This window comes from Chlamydotis macqueenii, chromosome 3 (genome assembly GCF_036417535.1).
Source record: "Chlamydotis macqueenii isolate bChlMac1 chromosome 3, bChlMac1.mat, whole genome shotgun sequence".
Taxonomy (NCBI): Eukaryota; Metazoa; Chordata; class Aves; order Otidiformes; family Otididae; genus Chlamydotis; species Chlamydotis macqueenii.
In genome coordinates this window covers 15,886,036-15,900,702 of record NC_141558.1, presented here as the reverse complement: position 1 = coordinate 15,900,702, position 14,667 = coordinate 15,886,036, and the positions used below count along the sequence as shown (strand labels likewise).

General features: G+C 40.5%; 1 protein-coding gene across 1 annotated transcript in view; it reads right to left on the bottom strand.

Annotated features, from left to right (window-relative positions):
- Window positions 1–11,644: 11,644 nt before the first annotated feature.
- Window positions 11,645–14,667, bottom strand: part of NOL10 (nucleolar protein 10) — a 52,860-nt gene continuing 49,837 nt past the window's right edge. Inside the window, exon 21 of the mRNA XM_086745155.1 lies at window positions 11,645–12,787. Within this exon, the coding sequence (XP_086601281.1) occupies window positions 12,668–12,787 (120 nt within the window). The 3' untranslated portion in view covers window positions 11,645–12,667. The remainder of the gene's footprint in view (window positions 12,788–14,667) is intronic.

Sequence of the window (14,667 nt, the reverse complement as noted above, 5' to 3'; positions counted from 1 at the left end):
GTCCTGTAAGTCCATTCCAGTTTTGTCCTTTTTCCCAATGAAAGCTCATGGGCCAGATGTGTTGGAAACTGCTCCTAGGATGCTACATTCAGATCTTCACCACTTCGGCTGCGATAACAGCTCATACATACAGGCTCAGTGGTTGCAATTCCTTTCTTCCAGGGCTTGAAGCAACCTCATCCTGCCACTTGTGCTCTTCCGTAGGCGGGCTGCCAGCAGCACAGCAGACTGACACGATGTTGGCTCCAGCGCCTACAGAGCTGGCTTACGGCTTAGCCTGGCCTTTGAGTCACATCCTGGCGTGTCTGCTCTGATGCACTGCAGAGGTGTAACTCACCCTCAGCCTCCATGGTGATTGCAGCGGTGGGAAGATTACACGCTGGCTGCAGGCTCTGCCCTTGTTTCAGCCTTTCCTTCCCTTTAGCACCCAGGACCCCTTTCTGTCATGTCCTGATGACAGTCCAGAGGTGGGAAGAGGATAAGTAGGCACTTTCCCTCATGGTTTTCACAGAATCACAGGAAACAGGATCAAAATGACATTTGGAGGTTCCTGAGTCTAGCTTCCCTTCTGAAGCAGGACAAGCTCTACCCACCCCGCATCAGAGAGACATTTAACTAATGTGCTTTTAAGCTCCTGTGATGGAAACCTCACAGCCTTCAGGGTGGTCACAGCAACATATAAATCTAGGCTGACCAAAGTTACCTGCTCCATTGCAGATACGTAAGGAAGCGTATAAGAACAGGACAAGTACAGAGTGATCTTTTTCTCAATACATGCTTCCAGCTTCAGGCAATCACTGGTTTTCTGAGCTAGAGATGGCATCCGGGTTCTCAGGTACAGTAAAACTCAATAGATTTATCACTTGTGAGCATATCTCTCCCCTTCTAAAACTAGTACCTACATTTGGCCTCCATAATAGCCTAAGATGACTAGCTTCACAATGTACCTACATATCATATACATAAATACTGCATATGCTTGTCTTAAACCTGCTACCTGATAATTTCATTTGATGGCACCTGGATCTTACATTATGAAGAATATTTAATAGTAGTTTTGCAACCTTCCTCTACACACCATTCCAACTCTTTTATAGGCTTCTATCATATGGCTGCTCATCTGTCTTTGTTTCCAAGCTGAAAAGTCCCACACTATTTAATTTTTATTTGCAAGGAAGTTCTTCATGTCTCCTATAAATAAATGCTGTTTCTCTTCAGTGCATAGTTATACCTCACCCTTTCTTAAAGTGAGGTGATCAGAACTAAACATAATGCCCAAGGTACAGGAGCTCTGGGGGTTTATGTATACCAAGTATTTTTTTTCCTGCCTCTCCTCTCATTTCCAATAACATTTGACTACTGTAGAACACTGAATCAATATTTTCCAAGAACTTTCTCCAGTGACAAGATCTTTCCTGAATACCAATAACCAGTTGAGAGCTCACTGTTGTGTCCCTGCAGCTGATTGGATTTTCCTGCGTGTCTCTATTACTTTGCACAGCCGACGTGCCACTGCCATGTCACAGCATGCCACAGTGATAGCTGCCGCTTTGTTTTCTACCCAGATTTACTGACTTCTCCTACAGCTCTTTGCAGACTTATTTATTTTTTACTTTCCTGGGTAATGATTTATCTTTCTAAAGCACTGTAATACATGGAAAAGCACAAGGCTCCACGCAGCTCCCTGGGAAACCCCACCGCTACTCTCCTTCTGTCAGGGAAACAGCCCATTTACTATCACTGTTTCTTTCCTATCTATAATAACTTATTAACTCACAGGAGGACCTCTCCTCTTACTCCCATGACAACTAAGAGAAACCAATCGTAGTTTCCATGCAAAAGGAAAAATATATTATTGATAGCTTTTCAGAAAGCCAAACACACTAACTTGTTTACATGTTTGTGGATATCCCAAACATGAAGAAGTGACACACAAGGAGTGACAGAATAGTTCAGGACTTCGGTCTAGAAAAGAGATGACTTAAAAGGGTCATGAAAGAAGTCTACAACATCAAGAGTCTTGTTACAAAGACGATGAAAAGGGAACAGCTGTCTCACTGTTCCTCAAAGCCAAGAACTGGAAAGAAGTTCAAGTGAAGCCACAGAGCTAAGCACAGCGCTAACAATAAGAAGAGTTTCACCACAGAATGGTGATAGGTGTTGCAGATGCAAGAAGTCTGCAGGCTTCCAGGGGAAGCTGGAGGAGTACACAGAAGCTGAGATACCAAAGACACAGAAACCATATCCAGCTAAGTCTGTCCCCAGGCTACATAGTGCTGGTAGCTGGGTCACTATTAGGTAGAAGCTGCTGCTGCTGTAGAAACAAGTGTCACATCTACAAGTAGACGTGGGCTACACCATAACTATGCACTGCTCAAAGAAAAGTTTTGTGAGAGAAGTATCAACTCATCTGAAGCTGCAAATGTTCGTAGGGTTTTCATCTCTCCCCAAGCGCTCTGACAGTTTGCAGTCCCATTGCCCTTGTTTAATCCTACAGCCACATAAGAAATCTGTGCAGTCACCTACAGAACCTGTCCTCCAGAGGAAACTTCAAAGCCTCTACATATGAAACCCAACCACCAATGGCACTTAAGATCTGAACTGTTCCTGATTGTGGCTGCAGACACCTTTGTGAGCAGGATACATAGAGTTTCAAGGGCACAAACCACACAAAAGTAGACTCTGCTGGTCTCCCTTAGCTCATCAGAGGTAAAACAGAAGAAGAAAAATCAGTGAATGGTTTTGTTTATTTCTAAATATTTTTTAAAGATTCTCTTTTTTCCCCTCTCTCAAATTGTATCTTCTTGGAGAAAAGAGTGCATTTGTTTTAAGCCCTTAGCAACAGCAACTGGAGCATAGAGATGTTTTGCCAAATACTGTCTCTAATTAAATCACCAATTTCAGAGCAGGGAATGCACCTTTTTTTTTCCCCTGTCTTTTGTGTAAGGCAGAACCTATTTGCATTTAACCACCTTCCTGGTGTATGATGTGCCATAATATCAGGAAATCAAAGCAAAGATGTAAAAGGTCTTGTCCACCAGAGTAGACTGAAACTTCAGCTCCTTTCCACACCAGTTAAGACAACACTCTGACAAAACCCCTCAGTGGATTTGGAAACTTTCACCTTGCACTTCCGAGACATGGCCCTTGACTCATCCCTTCCCATTTTGGGACCCACCATAGCACATACATTGGGAAGGGGTGTCAAGTGAGGGAGCAGCAGAAATCCTACAGGAGCTTCCAGTGTTTTCCCGCATCCTCCTTCCATGTTGCTAAATTATTTGGCAACCAGGAACTGGGTCTAGGCAAACCATACAGCAGATGTGACTCCCCGAGGAGGGGACCCTGCTAGACTTGTGCACAACTCGGCTTTGGCCTCTGCTGCAATTACAGGCTACTCAGCACAGCCATCGTCAGTGGTCAGGGCAGCAGCCGTTAGAGCTAGCAAACTCACCACACCTAAACAGCAGTCTTCCCTTACCCTGATACAATATACTCCTTCCTCTCAACTCCACCCACCAGAACAACCCAAACCAACAGGCAACCTGTAAGCCAGACAATACCTTGCAATTGTCGCAGTAAACAAATGACCACCACCATCTCAACACAGGCAAAACTCCTTTGATGTCAGTGGGGGCATCGCTCGTGTCAAAGCAGAAGGATTGACCCTGTTGTTTTGGAAGCTGTGTAGGCAGAAAAGACAAGACCTGCAGGTGGAACAAAACCCCGAAGAAAATTAATTGAGAAATTATTCAGTAACAGTTCAAAGCCCTGCATGTGGGATGAAAGCTGGCCCACGCTTAATAAATCTAAGAAATGATTCAATAATAGTTCATCCTGTGCAATGGGTTCCCTGTAATTAACGTAAGCAGCATCCATGAGAGCCAATACAAATTAAGTACCAGTTGTCCAAATTAACTCCCTGCCTTTGGGCTGCTTTAGTTATGTACCAAAGTAAGAACTTTTAACTGAGAGAAAAGTAAGTCTTTCTCAACAATCACATGCTAGTCAACCCAAGCTACAGATCTGCTGTTGTGGGATTTGGAGCACAGTTACCATAGCTAGCTCTCATGATATCATTGCTTCTCTGGTAAAAATACAAGAGATGCCACTGATATAACAGGATTTCCCTCTTTCAATGCTTTAAATCCACATACAAAGGATGTTCAAAGAAAACTGTTTGAGTAGCTTTCAAATTTCTTGCTTTATTTTGAAGCATTTGCATCAGATGCTTTGAGAGACTAACACTGAAATGTCTCAGAATCATTACTGGCCCTTATTTATTTACCTCCTTCCGCCTTAGGGCTTAGTCCTCCTTTCTCTGAACCCAGTGGGCAGCTTTTCTTACTTTCAGAGACCCTTAGTATTTATAGAAGAAAATAAAATCTATTATGGACAGTTTAATTCTATTGCATTTGAATTTTGTAGTGAGAAACACTGCCTAGGCCCCACAGAGAGCTTGTGGTACCTTTCTGGAACACCGAAGATATTTCTAGATACGTTGGCCTCAAAATGCATTGACATACTGAAGGCTTTCAAAAAAGAGCAGGAAGATTGCTCAGAGAATGCGCAGTAGAGAGAAGGTTAGAAGCATAGTCGTTGCCAAGCTCTTAGGATAGCCTTGTGCTAGAAGATTTCTGAACTGTGGTCAAAGCAGGGATAGGCCTATATTCTTAGATTCTTCTTAGATTCAAGCACATTTGAATTCCGAGCAAGCCTGAAGGCCAGCCCAAATTCTTGCCTTAGCCAAGAGGCAGAAATTTTGACCTATGAGAATTACACAATCTAATACAGTAGAAGTTTTTTGGCCTTACAAGTATCTTAATATAATCATAGAACAGTTTGGGTTGGAAGGTACCTTGAAGATCATCTGCTTCTAACTCCCCTCCCATGGGCAGGAATACTTTCCACTGGATCAGGTTGCTCAAAGCCCCATCCAACCTGACCTTACACAATGACAGATTCTTAAGCCCATCTGGTTCTTCAGCCTAGTTTGCATCGTGATGTATTAGTTTAGATGCCCTAAAATGCATTATGCAGTGTGGTGAGACAGATTAAGTGATGCATGAAGTAAGCCAGAAGTACGGTTGTCTCAAAGTCAAAAGCTCCAAAGCTTCCTGCGATTAAGAAATTATTTCCACTTAGCTCCTATCAGTTAGTTGCCACCAAATCCCAATCATCAGAAAAAAACCCAAACATCAGTGCTGATAATAATTTTCATTCCCACTATTCCTACTTACTGCAGAAATTGGTTTGCTGTTAGGACTTAGCAGCTAAAGACAGCTTGAAGAAATGAAGAAGCTGTCTATCAAACTTCCTATAACTGTTTTGTTCTCTGAACAGTATTCACTAAAACCATTTTCCGTCAGCTGAAGGGAAGCTGGGAAACTTGTTGCTGACAGCTGCTGTTGGTCACTATCTTGATGCTGTCAGTGTGAAAACATGCCTACTCAGAAGGACGGGAAGATAGAATGGGTTCAGGCAGCTCAGCACTCCAGCGGTCACAAGCTGCAGGCACTTCAGACTGCTGCTCCACACAGGTACTCACTGGTTCAGGCCTTGTGATTAGATAGTAGCCTATTATCTAACCCTCAACTCCTCCAGATGTTGGGGGGTTGAAAGTTTTAAAGAGTTTGCATTACTATTTCTACCTGACTAGCCTAGTAACCTTGTCATGCTGGCTGGAGGAATCCAGTTTTTAAAAGACACTGAAGTGCAAGAAACCAGAGCAGGTCAGGACCCTCTAGGAGAAAATGGTGGTAAAATTAAAAGCCTGAAAGCCTTCACTGGAAACCCTGAACAGGAACAGATTAGTTTCAGCTCTTGAAAATTTGACATTTACATTGATAAGCTCTTTTCTCTGTTGGAAAGTGTTTTAAGAGAAACATTTGGCCAGATCTCAAACGATTTTCCACCTCTCCTCTCTCCCTTCCCAGCTGCTTTACTGACTGCCTTATTAGACAGCCACCCTTTTTCCAAATTCTCTCTTTCTATAAGAAATTCTTCTAATTTCATGGGCAGTGTGGCCTCTTTGAAGGAACAAGCTCCGCTTCCCTAGATCTTCAGAGGCAAGGGGAAATAGTACATCTTAACTGACACGAGAGGTCAATTACTTTTCTGTGCACAAGAGAAAGCACGTAAGTATCACTAGACTAAGAAAGACATCCACTGTTGGGCATTACTCTCTAGAAATTGCTTCGCTAGACATCATGTACACTTCATATAACAAGGGAAGCTAAGAGAGATCCTCTGGGAAAACGGTGGAGAGAAGGAGCTGTCTGCCTTGACTGGTTTTTTCATCATCAGCTACCCTGAGGCACAGTGTTCTCTCCACTTGGGTGTAAAATGTCCCTTGCTTTGGTCACATTAAATATCCATCATACACTAGCAACTCTGCCCTCACATCTATACAAAATGCCACCACTAAAGTCAGCGTTCATTCCCATCACTCCAGGGAGGTCAAGCTTTTCTTGAATACCTGAAATAGCCCATGTCTCATCTCTGCTCTGGAGAAGTTTCCATCTTCTTCCACTTTTGACTGGAACCTCTCACAGTTTGAGAGACTGACCATGGAAATAAAGGATTGTCTCCTTCGAATTCTCCTAAAATAACTTTCTCTAAACTTATCAATACTTCTAATTTCTTCCCTTAACTGGCCAAACTACAGTTAATTTAGTGATACTAGTCCCCAGCTACATGCACATGTATGATATTACACATAATAATTATTAGTAATTACAATAATTCTTGCCTGTGTCTACCTTTGTAAACTGAACAGTGTCAGACCCTGTCCTAAGCACTGGAGCAGGATCATCTATGCTCTGCTTCTAGTAATATTTTAATTGCAGCAATGTAGTTGCCATGGCATTGTGCAAAAATGATTTGTTGTAACTTGTCTAAAACATCTCAGAGGATATTTGCTTGCTGTTGAGATCTGTTTAAAATATTGCCTCATATTTTCGGTGTAACAGTGTCATAGTCCTGTTGGGCAATCTCCCGTTTACATCTGGGAAAGTAGAGAAGCACAGTAACTAGGATGGGAGTGTAGCAAACTTCCCTTTTGATTCAGTTTACAAGAACATCAGCAAAATCCTAATAGACAAGATAATTACTTTTCACAACATTCTCATTTGCATAAGATGATCAAATCTTTACAGGTTAACACGTGGTCTTTTATGACCCCTACTGCATGCACTTCACTTGTGATATAAAGTTGCAATATTACAAAGGTTAAAATACATAGGAAAATGTAGTTACAGAAGAAATGCTGGTAAATAGAATGGGCATAATATTCATTACTGAAGCCAGATGATACATAATTTGAATGCTTTTGAATGCTGAACTTTTTGTGTAATTGTACATAATGTAACGTAATTGTGCATGTATGTAATTGTACATTGCACTGGCACTAATGCAGTAGAAAAATTATTGAGAAAATTATAAACCACAACCACCCCACCCAAAATACCCAGACCCTTACTGAAGTAGAGCTAGCACAGAGGTACAGATGTACGCAGAGCAGTAAGGGTAGAAATTGTTTGTGTTAAAGTAACATTGCCCTCTGCCTATTGCCAACGACGTGCACAGGAGCGTGTCGGCTCTCTGCACCCCCACCACGCACTTTGGTGTCACAGCTCTCACATCTCCAGGTTCATACAAATCCATTCTGCTGGAGATGTGCCTATACACAACCTGCCTACTATTATAATTTTAGTGCTCATTCTTAAATCTGTGCTGCATCTGCACAGATTTGTACTATAGATCCTGACATTAATATAAAAACTGGAGTGTAGATAGGCACTCCACAAGAAATAGCCAGATGTTAAAACAAGAGATAATAATTAGGAGAGACAGAGGAGCTTCGGCAGAAACCGCTGTAGGGAAGGGAAGGGTGGTTCCAGGAACTAGGAGTATAAATTTTGATTAGGGCTAGGCTGGTATTTCCCACTTCAACTGCCTAGTTTTCTCTTTAATGAGGAAACGGGATTTTCTCTTTTGCCCCACTCAATGAAGAATTAAATGGGAAGAAGGACTTGCCTTCATAGGTAAGCTGAGCCAAATGTCACTTGTAAAGCATGACCACACTGGGAACGACTGTTTTAAACTCACACCTGATCTTGCTGTAAAATTACTGTACTTAAACTCTAATTGAATGTAATTCAATTCTGTCAAAGGAAATGCAGCACTTATTTCTGCAATTATTTCTTTCAATGGTAACAGAAAAATTACTCCTTTCTGAACATGCTCAGGGTTGATCTTCACTTCTTGCATATGCACCACAGTCAAACACTAAGCAAACAAAGAACAGAAGATGAGATCCTGAAAAACACGGTCAGCACAGACATTTCTGAAACTAGTATGGATGATTTACAGTCACTGCAGTTTTCATTCACTTGTACAGAAATCAGCTTACTTTACCACTACTGATGCGTGAAGTGCGCAAACTAGTCTGTACCACGGGATGCTCACAAGTATTTTGTATGGAAATGCCACTTACAGTACAAATGCAGGATAACATGGGACATATATCCAGAGAAATTTGCCATTAAGCCCCATGTGGATCAAGGATCTGGGTCAAATTTAAAAACAAAGGAAGGAAGGGATACTAAAATGTAGTTAACACAAGCAGTGTCATCAGAGAGAAGAATGGGGCAGAGAGACAATGCCTAAATTATAGGTGGGGGAATGGGTGTGGAAGTTAGCAATAACCAGTTTTATAGACAGAAAGCCTTACGAACCACATTGCAAGGTTTACAGTTATCCATCTACAGAGACTTTAGAACGCAGGAATTCTTTTTCCTCCAGTTGTGTAAACTAGAAGCTCTGCTAAATCTGATTATTTTCTGCAGGCTGTAAATTGTTCATTTTGGTGATAGAATAGGACTACTTTTTGTGTGTTCATCACAAAGACTCAGTTGTTGAGTAAAATGGGCTTTGAAACACAGAGATAATGATCAAGAGCTAAAGTTTATTAGATTTATGTGTTCATTCAGCTTAAAAACCCATACTTCCCAAGATCAGACAAAATATATCAGCTATGGAAACAAGCCAAAAAAGTATTTAATCTTTATAAAAGAGATAAAAAGATAAAACTAGTGAGTGATTCAGTTGAAGGCTAGGACAAAGGGGGAAAATGAGTCCAGATAATGAATACTGCATGCCTCTTTCTTATGTCCTACAACCACAGTCAAATCACAATCACTGTCCTACCTTTCCAGGCATCTCACTGGTTATGCCTAGTATATTTATATTCCTTTAATCATACAGGCTCCAATCTAAATACATGATCAGTATTATCATAATGAGGCACTCTGTAAATGCATGAAAAGCAAAACACTGACCTAAACCACTGTGAGCCAGAAGAATTTCAAAACAGAAAAAATACACTTTTTTTTTTTAAGCTGAAAGTTCACTACTATCCTGCAGATCAACCACATTTTTTTTTACTGCTCTTGACAGCCAACAAAATAATTGTTGAAATAAGGATGCCTTAAACCATAAACACACCTCTAGCTCCTCATCAAACATAATGCGATTTAGACCTACCATGATGTCGTAGTTTAGCCGTGCTCAGGATCATGCTACCCGGTCTCTTGCTCAGTCTCCCCGCCATCCAAGTGAATAGGGGAGAGATGTTCTAACAAAAAGCTCAAGGTTTGAGGTAAGGACAGGGAGAGATCATTCAAGTTACGATTATGGGCAAAATAGACTCAACTTGGGGAAAACCATTTCAATGTATTATCAGTAAAACCAAAGCAGGATAACGAGAGAGAACTAAAACAATTTCCCCCCACCCCTCCTTCTTCTTAGGCTTAACTTCATTTCAAATTATCTCTACCTCCTTCCCCCTCCCCAAGTAGCACAGAGGGAACAGGAAATGGAAGTTACTGTCAGTTCATCACATGTTGTTTTCTGCCACTCCTTCCTCCTCAGGGGAAGAACTACTCACATTCCTCCCCTGCTCCATCGTGGGGTCCCTCCCATGGGCTGCAGTCCTTTGTGAAACTGCTCCAGCATGGCTTGTTTTTCCATGAGGTGCAGTCCCTCTGGAACAGGCTGCCTTAGCGTGGGCCCTCCATGGGCCACAGCCTCCTTCAGGCATTAACCTGCCCTGACGTGGGGTCCTCCACAGGCTGCAGGTGGATCTCTGCTCCTCCGTGGGCCTCCATGGACTGCGGGGGGACAACATGCTCCACCATGGTCATCACCACAGGCTGCAGGGGAATCTTGGCCAGGAGCCGCATTACTCCTCCCCCTCCTTCTTCACTGACCTTGGCGTCTGCAGCCATTCCTCTCACAAGAAATTCTTCACAACAGGCAGGCAAATGCCTCTCAGGTTCTCTTCACATCTCATCTCCTCTCCACTTCTTGCAGCCAGGCTGGGCCAAGTCAGGCCCAGTCGGCTGCCTGGCAGGAGGCCAGGCCTGCAAGGCCCACAAGGCTCGTGCCTCCCCCTCTGCCACCACTTCTGCTTCACTTTTAAAAATTTTCTTTTCCCCTTGTTAAATACATTATCACAGAGGTGTTACCACTGTCACCAATGGCTTGGCCCTGGACAGCAGTGGGTCCACCCTAGAGCCAGCTGAGTCCACCAGACAGAAGGGAAACTTCTAGCAGCTTCTTACAGAAGCTGCCTCTGTAGCCCCCCCTCACTAAATAAAACCAGGACACATGAGAAGGAGCAAACTTCCCCAAATTCCTGTTCTTACAGTGCCAGTTCTGTTCACCTAATCCCCAGTTCTCCTTGTATCAACCAGAATGGTGGCAAGTTTCCACCATTAATCTTTGTGTTCCATACAGGCATGTATATGAAGTGAACACCTGAATTGCATGCAGGTAATTCCCAAGAGATAATACAATGCTCCAGGGCAAAGATGTTGCACTACTACAAACTTTAACTTGTCATTGCACTTAGATTTCAAAGGCTTGAAGGTTATCAAACGACAAGACTCCAAAAAGAGGGATATATCCTGGAGCAACCGAAACCGCATTACATTTTCTCAGTAGCTAAAGACAACGAATAATGGTACTTCTTGATACACAGCATGGGTGAGACTGACATTGGAATACTGGATAGTTCTGTGTTAAACAAAGCATGAGAAGCTTACGGACAATGCAGAATCTGACAGCTAGAGGTAAAAAAAAAAAAAAAAAAAAAAAAAAGGTATTGAGAGTCATCATTTAGTTGAATGCAAAGATAGAGAGGTGATGACTACAATGTATGTTTTAAAGACGACAACAGCGGGTGCAAAAGACATTTTTAAATTAAAGGAAGCAATATAACTTAAAACAGAAGCAAGGAATTCAAGCAGGTAAAATTAAATCAGGGAGAAGAAAACAAATTTAACAATGTGACTGATTGCTCTACCATCTTAAAAAAAAAAACCAAACATCAGGCTGTGAGAAACGAAGTTTTTTACTGAAATAACTGCAAAAATTCTGCAGTAAGTATTGTCCAGAAGACCTGACCAGATTAATAACCTCTCTAGTTTATAAAGAAAAACACTTAAGAATCTTAAAGTCTTTTAAAAAGATTTTACAGTAATGTGGAGATTCACTGATTGTTGTTGGATCCAATGTTCAGTTTCTTGAACTTAGGAAAAGAATTTATAAAGCCTTTTAAAAAACAAAGCTCCTTTAGGACTAACAGTAGAGATTAATTTATTTGCTTCAGTAGTGAACTACTCATGTAAATTACGGGTTTGCAAGATAAAAATCAAGATGTTGTATCCTAGTTAGCAACAAGGATTCTGTTGGAAATCAAAAAAAAAAGACACAGAAAAGAATCAATCATTTCCTCAACACAGGTTGTAGTTTCATAAGTTATTTAACTAAACTAACTTTTTGAAGAATAGGAGGCTACTGACATGGCCTTAATATGCTTGTTATGTGAACATATACCACTTTATCTATGTCAAACCATGTCTGGCTTACCAAAACATATTAAACCTGGTCCTAAGGATTCTGAGTAAAGGCAATATTCACAAATTTTAAACTTAATAAGACCATCCTTCCAAGATTCCCCTTTGTACACCAGTGCGGCCAGAGAGGTTTCCTCATAGAGTGACTCAGAGGAACCTAAATCAGGCATTCTCAGTTGCCCTCATGACAACCATTTGTACCTACTCCTGGCTACTAAGGCAACCCAAGAATATAAAGCCAAAGTCAGTTTTTGAAAAACACAATTGTGTGTCATCCTTCAAGAAGAATAAAATGAAAATGTGTTGTGCCCTTGTACAGATAAGTTTTTAGACAAAATAACTTACCCTTGATCTTCTATCTAAGCAGACACAAATAAATATTTCAGAAAGCAAAAATCCACAGCTCTTAAGTTAAATAAAAGACAGGCAGCCTTGTTGTATACACAAATTCTTATATAAAAAACAACCAGGGTTACACAATAACCAGTTTCTGGTGATTCCTGCACAAATACAGCTCACACTGGAGTTTAGAACACATCATAAGCGTAGTGTCCTTTGGTCAATACTTTTACTTTCATAAACTTTTAAATAATTAACACAGGGCTTAGCAAGTTCTGGGGTTTTTTTTGTGTCCAGCAATGAATCCAAATACAAATACATTGGTACTGTGTCCCAATTTGAAAAAGTCCCTTTTTCAAATGAAAAATGAGGTAAGTTTCTTAAAAAAAAAAATCCCATAAAATATATCAGTGAAACAGTCGTCCTCTTCCACGTCTGCTCTTGAGATGACTAGCAGAACGCCTAAGAGTTCTCCTCTCTTGACGATGTTGTTTTTCAGCTTCCTGCTGTTTCTTTTGCTGCTCTGACTGAAATAGTAAAAAAAAATAGACTCAGGTTCTTATAAACTTACATATCACCTCATTGTTAAAGTATCTATACATCAGGTCAGAATTCCATTAGGGAAATCCAGAAGTGTTACTGTAAATGGTCCCTTGCTATCTTGTCTTATCCCATATCTGTTGATTCTGGGTATCCTAGGCATTATCATTCCAACTAATTCAGAACAAACTTTTAAGACAAAGGTATCGGAGAAACAGTGAATAAAATAATGTATTTCAGATGAAAACTAATGTCTAACAACAGACCGTAAAATTACACCCCAGAATTTATGTTTTAATGTCCTTAAGAAGGTAGAACACAATTTGAGGCTATTTAGTATCTACTTTGGTTAACTATTATTACCACATTTAGGACTCACACAAATGGATTTTAAAAAGACAGAACAATTAGTTAAATTTGCTGAAACATACAGGTTTTCTAAAAAGTGTTCTTAGAAGTTCTTGAAAGTGTTTGATATGCTGTATGTAATTCTAGAAAGATTTTCCACATGAAAATAATTTAAAATCCCTGTTCCTGTGGCACATGCTCTATTAATGTTTTTCTTCTTCATCAAAAACATGCTGAAAGGGCTTCATTTATATACCACATGGCTCTTATAGCCATGAACTACTACTTGCTTTGGAAGACTAAGGCTTGTCTTCAAACTAAGCATAAACTGGAACTAGCAGACTTGAACTAGCTAAGCTCAGGTAACTGTCCATGCTAAAAAATACTCCAGCAATTATAACAATTTCAACAGCACTCATTCCCTGGGACTTCAGAATATATACACAGAGTCTGTTTATTTGAGAGAAGACTGGTAAGTCTTCTTTTGCTATTCTCTTGATAGGAGAAAAGATCTCCACTGTAGACACATTATTTTTCTTTTAATTAGACTTTAAAAAAAAAAACTTTTTAATGCAAATATGTCATTGTGCTCATTTCAATAAAGCAACATCAGTTAACAGGTTAAAAAAAAAAAATCCATGTAAGTTAGTAGCAACATAATTTAAAAAACCCTCAAAGCTATAGCATATCTGATGGAATCAAGTAAAAATGGCATTCTGAACCACTGCCATATCTGTCTTCTTGCACTTTACTCCCAAATCTTCACAAAACTGTTAGCAAAATTGCAAGAAAAAAAAAAAATTGCAAGAAACCTTGTGGCTTTGCACTTTCTATTTAAAGCTACTATACTATATTTTACCTGCTTTCAAAGTGGGTAAAATAAGGTAGAAATAGTCCAATAAATCTGGTTATTTAATTTTTTTTTCAGGCATACCCAGTGTGACAATCAAATAACTACTTAGCCATTCTAGTGACAGCAGTTTTACGGGTGAGAATATTTGACCATTGGTAAGGAGAAATGTATTACAGTAAAGAGGCTTACCTGAGGAAAACCAGTTTTAACTGAAACGCATTTTGTCAGCTCAAGTATCAATTAATTTGAGTCTTCAGCTTTTATAAAGCATCCTTTCCTCAGTTCTAAAGGAATTTTCTAGAAAAAAACCTCTAGGTGTTCTACAACAGCAGCAAATGCACACATGCATTTACTCTGCCCACACTAAAAAGTAATCACCTGTCTGTGATCTACAAAGTTCCTTTGGATGGGAAATCAAAAGCCTTTGGGAAAGGTAGATAGGCAGTAGTCAACTACACACTTCAAATGGAATTTGGCAAGTAAAACAGGACCAGAGCTCATTCTTGTGATCTGCATTACACAAATTCAGTGACAAAGGTGGGCAGGAGCTCCGTTTTTGTCATGCTGAGACCCATCAGCAACATTATCAACCAAGAGAAAGCCTGTCACCTACAGCATCCTGATTGCATGTGGACCTGCAGATCAGGATCAGATCAGTCCTGGCAC